Raw genomic sequence first — 7,496 nt, 5'->3', positions numbered from 1 at the left:
TAGCACCACTGAAGGAACAATGGGCTGGGAGGTCAGTTCCTTGATCATTAACATGCAAATACTCATGACCAATGGCCATGAGTACCATTCAAGTATCAAGAAGAAGTGATGACGGCAGCAGCATCCTTGCTGGAGATGCAAGAATGAGATGGTTTGGACATGTGCAGCAGATAGTGGATATACTGGACAATGGATGTTGACTATGGAGCTGGAGAAGCTTAAATTACTTAAGCATAAAAACACGGATCAATACTGTAAACTACACAGACTGCCATAGAGTAAAGTTAAAAACCCAGTCATGGAAAAACTAAATAATTTATCATTTCATCAGGGTAGATCAGTGGTCCCCAACCTTTTTTGCGCCACGGACCGGTTTATGCCCGACAATATTTTCACGGACCGGCTTTAAATACAACAAAATAAAACTAGTACCAGTACCGAAAAAAAGAAGATTTATTCATAACACACGTGAAAAGACCCAGGAAAACAGAGTTTACGATAAAAACGATAACAAAATAACGCTGAAAAACAATAAAAACCCTGAAAACCATACATTTCACACCTGAGCCTCAACTCTCGCGGCCCGGTACCAAACGACTCACGGACCGGTACTGGTCCGAGGCCCGGGGGTTGGGGACCGCTGGGTTAGATGGTATTGAGGTCAAATTAAAACTCCAAACAGCAAACTCCCAAGCAGATTGTTGATATATATTCAATGCGGTATTAACTTGCATAGCTAAAAGTACATTTCTTTGAAATAATTACTTATTAAATGAATAATGACTTTAGTATTCAGAAACTTTTATTGTGAAAAAAAAAGTATTAAAATCATCCATCATGGTTTGTTTTGATGACATGCTTTTCACCATTAAAAAGCTCACAGAGCCATTATAATAAAATGTTTTGACACAAAATAAAATGGTAAAAAGTCACTCAGCAGTTACATTGTAAAAACACTGATGGGTGTTTGTGTCCCAGTGACTGATGAGAACTATTTTACTGGTACTGACTGTGTGTAAGAAAGTCCCCACTGGGATTATGAAGGGTGCGCTTGAGCTTTTTTGGCTTGTTTTTCTTGATGCTGTGTGGAGAGGGCAGCGCAGAAGTCTTTGACAACTGCGTGGTGAAACTGCAATCAGCTGTTCGTTTTCGCTCTTTCATGTCAGTTTCACGCCCTTCTTTGGATGTGATTAAACATCCATAAGATTGTTCTTTACTCCATAGTGAAACATTATGAGCAGATTTCCCCTTTGTCTTCTTTTTGCTGTCTTTTCTGGGTGTATCTAAAGATGGTGAAGCATGTTCAAACAGACTTTCCGATTCAGTTTCTTCACTTGCAGCTGCTGGAGTTTCTTGGATATTTTTTTCCCTCTTCTTTTTTAACACCACAGCCTCATCAGAGCATCTTGTATCAGCATTTTCTGATCCTTTCACAGGGGTCGCTGACTTGGTTTCGTTCCTCTTACGTTTCTTTTTCTTCTTCTTCAGCCCTGTGTCAGACAGGGCCTCCTCAAGTTCCTCAAAATCTGGTTCCGGATCTTTTTCCACACTCTCTTGTTCAGTTAACATTTTCCTCTTCTTCTTTTTCCTGACTCTGTCATTAGATTCGTCCAAACTTACAGTGATTTCTGCTGATTCAGCAGGACTGCCGGTGCTGACGCCTGGCTTTTCAGCAGCCACAGATTGCAAAGGACAATGTTTTTCTTCCTCTGAATGAGCAGCTTTTCCCTCGACATCAGCACCGAGGAAGAAAGATTTCCTCTTCTTTTTTTTCCGCTGCACAGACAACAGATCAGAGCTTTGTGCCACAGTGTCATTGGAGCCCTCCATGCTTGACATTTTTTTCATTTTCTTCTTCTTCTTGGTCATCAGTAAACCAGCATCATGGTCTTCAATCTCATCTGTTTTCTGTGGATTTTCTTCATCTTCGGGAGTGTTAGATTCATCTCTTTGAGATGACTTTTTGTGCTTTTTTCTTTTTGCACAACTGGATTCCAAAGTTTTCTCAAGGTTTTCCTGAAAAGCTTCAGTATTTCTGAAACCTTCACCTTCATCTTTAAACTCTTTCTTTTTCTCTGTTCCTTTTTTCTTCTTCTTTGTTGGTATCTCCACATCATCGTGAAGAGATTCAGGAGCGGTGTTGCACTTTAACTGCTCGACATCTTCCTCCTCACCATCGTTGCTTTCTGACATTTTCTTTTTCATCTTCTCCTTTTCGTGTTCTTCAGGTGACTTCTTTCTTTTCTTCTTTTTCTTCTTCTTCTGTTGTGAATGAGGAATGTCACTCTCCTCCTCCTCAATCACTTTCTCATCCAGAGATGTTGCAGCGTGCTGAAGCTCCAGCCTCCCCTGACTCAGGCTCTGTTCTTCTTCTGCATTTTTGTTTTCGTTGTTGTCCTCTTTCACCTTCTTCTTTTTCTTCTTCTTCTTTTTCTGTTGTGTATCAGTCACGTCACTGTCCTCCATCACAGTTTTTCCGGTAACATCAAGCACGCTGGTGACCTGTGACAAACAGGGAGTCTCCTGCTCCACCTCAGTGATTTTGTCATTCACAGATGCGGCATCGTGCTGATCCTCCAGCTTGTCCTGACTCTGGCTCTTTTCCTCTTCTGCATTTTTGATTTCTTTGTCCTCTTTCACCTTCTTCTGTTGTGAATCAGGAACGTCACTGTCCTCCAAACCGATCTTTGCATTAAGATCCAGCTCATTAACAGTCTGTGATAGATGTTGAGTCTCTTCCACTTCAGTGATTTCCTCATTCAAAGATGATGCAGTGTGCTGATCCTCCAGCTCGTCCTGGCTCTTTTCTTCTTCTGTATTTTCGTTTTCTTGCTTGTCCTTTTTCTTCTTCCTCTGTTCTGAATCAGAGATGTCACTCTCCTCCAACCTATTTTTTTCATTAAGCTCCAGCTCGCTGATGGTCTGTGACAGATGAGGACTTTCCTCCACCTCAGTGATTTCCTCATTCACAGTCAGTGCAGCATACTGAACCTCCACCTCCTCCTGACTTTCATCATCAGCTTCTTCTGCACTTTCATTATGTTCTCTGTGATTTTGCTTCTTCTTCACTTTGGTTTCACTGCATGTAGCAACATTATTGGTGTCACTCTGGAAGAAACTTTGGTCTGCAGGCTCACTGTCTCCCCGCCCTTGCTGGGATAGCTCCTCTTTGTTTGAAACTCTGCACTTTTGCATGCATTCCTTTGGACTTTGTGGAGGACTGCTGTCACTCAGCTCATCCTCCATTTCTTTTCCCTCAGAGCTGTCTCTCTTTTTACTGTTTGTCTTTAGAGTTACGGTTTGAGCGCGGACGCTTTGGGGTGTGAGCTGTTTATTACTCGTCCTCTTCTCTCTCAGAATGCTACAAGAAGGATCTTCATCATCAGAGCTCTCCAAATCTGAAGACTGTGCAGCTCTCAATGAGGGTTTCTTAGCTGGTATTTTATGTAACACAACCCCCCATCCTCCTGGTGGCATTTCATCACCAGTAAGTCCTTCCGTCCACTGTTTTCCTTTACTATTTCTCTTCTTCTCGCTATACCAGGACTGTGAGTGTCTCCTTTTTGATGGTATCACAAAATGCTTCTTTGCCTGTCAAATGACACACAACTTAGGGCCTGTACATGCTCATAAAGTGCTCATTATAGTATCAAGAGCCTGCTTACCACCACTTTCATGTCCTCGTCTCCTACATTTTCTTCTTCTCCCCTGAAATAGAAGAAAGGAAGTTGTTGAATTACCAAACATTTCAGCTGTATTTCTTAATGCCTTTAATATGCTTTAGTGTATTTCAAAGTACTTTACATGCAGCTGATAAACTGGTAAAACGTGTCAGTAATATGTTTGAATACATCTGTTCAATGAAGGTTTCTTTTTGGAAGAAATGGATGTAAACAAAGCAAAACCCGACAGATTCCACATTCAACTTTACACTCTGGTGACAGATTTCACCCTCTCTCAGAGTCCAGTTCCCACTGCTCTAATGTCCACTCCTCGTGTCTTAGTCCACACAGCTCTCTTCTTACTATTGGCTAATTCACACGCACCTCTTTTGCCTCAGTTCTGCATTGGTGCTTTTACAAATCGGCTCACATTTTGACAGATTTGAGACCTGAGCTTTACGTGGCTGTGCCAGCAGATGTTAGGCAAATTTATGTGGGAAGAAAATCATCACTCCTTCAAAAGTGAGATATGTCTGCAGCTCTAATCTGAGGTGATGTTAACAGTTTGTTTCATCAGGCTGGTACCTTCTGCAAACACCCCCTCTGCAGTAAAGGGAACTTTCATTAACACTTTTCTGGAGTAGACCTCATCATCGTCTGACAGTTTCATTGCATGCGATGGGTTTTGAGGACTCAACTTACTTTCAAGTTCTTGACAAAGACAAGCATCAGTCCCTGAAGGCCAAAGAGGATGGAGAATGTCAAGAACTTCACCTTCATGGTCCGATGATTCATTTTTCGATTTTTGTTAATATGCTATGAATGATCCTACTTGTGTCTCTCATGGTCTAAATACATAAAGGAGGAAAACATCCCACCACTCCTCTTTTGACAAGACTCGGGAGTTGCTTGAACATGTTCCAGAAGAAAAAGTGGCAACTTTGAGGCATCTGAAACACAGCCTGCTTTCTTTGCCATTTTCTTCGCTACATTATTCACCAGTTTCCAATATATATTACTGTTCTACAATGTAGTGAGAATAGCAAACATGAGACAGAAAAAAATGATTCAAATGCATAAAAGGAAGTGAAATGCAGTGTAAAAACATAAAAGCAAGCTTTAAAGGCAACTAAGGAAATCAGTAACAAAACAACATTTCAACTAGCATTAAAGACTTACTCTGATATTGGAGATATGCACTCTCCATTCATGTCAATTGCTGGTAAATTTGACTCCAGATCCTCTACGGTTTGATAGCTCTGTTGCAGCTTTCTTATACAATCAAAGAAGGCCCCCACTGAAGAATACTGGAACAAATAAAAGGCTTTAGTTCTAACATTTGCTGGCATTTGCTGTAACAAGCGTGTGCTCTGCTGCTGTTGTTTATGCTTACATGTAGCCTCGTGTTTTGCACTTCACTTAAAAAAATGCCCTTGGCTTTCGGCATCTTGTCTTTGAGGAACGGGAAACTGTACTTTGGCATTCTGAGTTTTGTCTCTTTTTTTTTCCTTTTACTTCTGGTGTCTTGAAGGGAGGCCGAAGGTGAACTGTCATCTTCACTTTCCTCTCGCTCTCTGGGAGACGTGAGACCTGATCGTAGGCCGCGGCGCTTCCGTCTTCCTGACCTCACGGCCTCAGGTACAGGCTTCTGAGTGATGAACAGGCTGTCCGCTGAGTCACTGCGCAGACACAATTATATGGTCAGTGTGTCAAGCTCAAGAGTTTTTGCAGTTTTCAAAACATTTTCATGACCTGGAGGCAACAGACAAACAGACATATTTTAAACACATTCAAGTGCGAATCCATTTTTCTAGAATTTGGTCCTAAGCACATCCTCAGATTTGGGCGTCTAAAATCACCGGCTACTTTGTGAAGTGTACATTGATTTTGAGATCTGCTGGCCACAGAGGCAATTTGAGTGCAAAGAACTCATTGTCGTGCTCAAGAAACCAGTTTGAAATGATATGACGATGGCAGACATCAGAAGATGGTTTGACTTTGGCGATAGAGACATAGTCAGCAACGATCCTCAGACACGCTCTGGCGTCAAATTTAGGGTTGGTTGGCATCAAGAGGATTAAAGTGTGCCAAGAAAATATCCCCCACACCATTACATCACTTCAGTGGTTTTCGATGCTGATATAAAGCAGGATGGAATAATGCAGACAGATACTCTTCTGCATATCTTGGATGTAAAATGTAATTGAGTAACTGTTGGCTTCAATAATGTTCACAGGATATTTTCTCTTTTTTTGGATCATTCGCTGTAAACCAGGGCAATGGTTCTGGGGAAAATCCTAATAGATCAGCAGTTTGTGAAATACTTGGACTTCAGCACCAACAACTATGCCACTTTCAAAGTCACTTAAATCACATTTACTCCACATTCTGATGCTCGCACAGGAGTTCAACTGCACCACAGGAAAGTGACTGTATTTAACTTTTAAAAAGGTATTGTTGAGGTTTTTCTCAATCACCAACATCTGTTTCAGCCCCTCCACCTGTAGGCCTTTGGGGCAAGGGCTTACTTATTTTTTTATACTCAATTTAATATGTGATATATTAGTTTGGAGAAATGAGCTCAGACCCTAGCGATCAAACTTTATTTTTATTCTGCAAAACTGGAGGTTTCCCACTGAAAAGTAGGCCCTGGAAAAATATGTTTACTGAACTTGAGTGCAGTATCGTGTACAGGATAATGAGTGAAACTGGAGGAGGTGGTGTACAAAAGCAGTAACACCCTGACCATGAGGAGGAAGGATGTGTGGTGTTGTGGCAAGGAGAAAGGTGCAGAAGAGTACAGAGGATGGATGGAGGATATCTGACCGTTCTTCCTTTATTACATTACAATATAGAGCATTTATTTAGCAGACTGATGTCAATCTTCTGACACAGTACACTGTTTACCTTGTTGTACCGTGTTATGGGATCATTGCAAGGAAGACTATCAGTTTTTCTTTGCATTATCTACAAATCCAAGTGCTCTTTTATGAAATACAATGTTAATATTGCGTTCACGAAATTTGGGGTTATCTTTAGTGTGTGTGTGTCTGCATGTGTGTGCTGTTTGTGAAAAATACAGACATGTAGATACATTTGTCAGAGTATCTAAGCCGGAGTGACCTCCACTCCTCACCTGTCTGCTTCAGTGGGCTCTCCTTCGGCTGCACCATCCTCTCTGTTCTGACTCGAACAGAGAACAGAAGAAGACTCTATAAACCTCGAAATTCTGTCCACATATTCAGGAGGGAACGTTTCCAGCACAAAATCCGATGGATCCGCTGTAGCAACTTCAGCAACAGCGTCGGATTCAGTCCACTCATTGGACCGACGCACTTTCGCCATCGTAGGACTCACCGACGGATCCGTGAAAAATCTTAGACATGAAACACGTAAATACAAGAATCTCCACCAAAACACGTAAAACACTCCACATGCGATTCGACCTGGAAGTGTTTAGACGTCACCGAGATGACGATGGTCATCTGACCAATCGCCAAAGAGGAGACAGACGATACTAAAAGAATCAAGAGGTTACAGTGTTTACACTTCCGGTTTTGTCTTCAGCTGAGCTCTATATAAGATGTTTTTTTGTGGGTTGATGGCTCCTGCATCAACTCGACATAACAATGAGCCTCACGCAGAGATAGAATTAATATTAATATTGCAATTAGCAGTAATAATGGTATTAGTTCCGTTCAGACAGCGAAGCACGAGCATCCTCGTTTTCTGTATGAGACTGTGCACCAAACCGGCTTATACACTACATATATCCACAGTCTGTTCAGCAACTTGCGACAAATGTAAAGTGTCTCCTGATGTGTGAATCACATT

The 7,496-nt window shown here is 41.6% G+C and overlaps 1 protein-coding gene across 1 annotated transcript; it reads right to left on the bottom strand.

The window, feature by feature from the left end:
* Positions 1-442: 442 nt before the first annotated feature.
* Positions 443-7,128, bottom strand: pho (phoenix). The gene is made up of 5 exons (XM_080866161.1): positions 6,799-7,128; positions 5,056-5,341; positions 4,842-4,969; positions 3,666-3,708; positions 443-3,591 (listed from the first exon to the last, which is right to left on the bottom strand). The coding sequence occupies exons 1-5, from the start codon at positions 7,005-7,007 to the stop codon at positions 997-999; spliced, it is 3,261 nt and encodes a 1,086-aa protein (XP_080722287.1). The 5' UTR covers positions 7,008-7,128; the 3' UTR covers positions 443-996.
* Between the last annotated feature and the right edge of the window lie 368 nt (positions 7,129-7,496).

The sequence above is a fragment of the Rhamphochromis sp. 'chilingali' genome, assembly GCF_963969265.1.
Source record: "Rhamphochromis sp. 'chilingali' genome assembly, chromosome: 19".
NCBI lineage: Eukaryota > Metazoa > Chordata > Actinopteri > Cichliformes > Cichlidae > Rhamphochromis > Rhamphochromis sp. 'chilingali'.
This window is presented reverse-complemented; position numbering and strand designations above follow the sequence as displayed.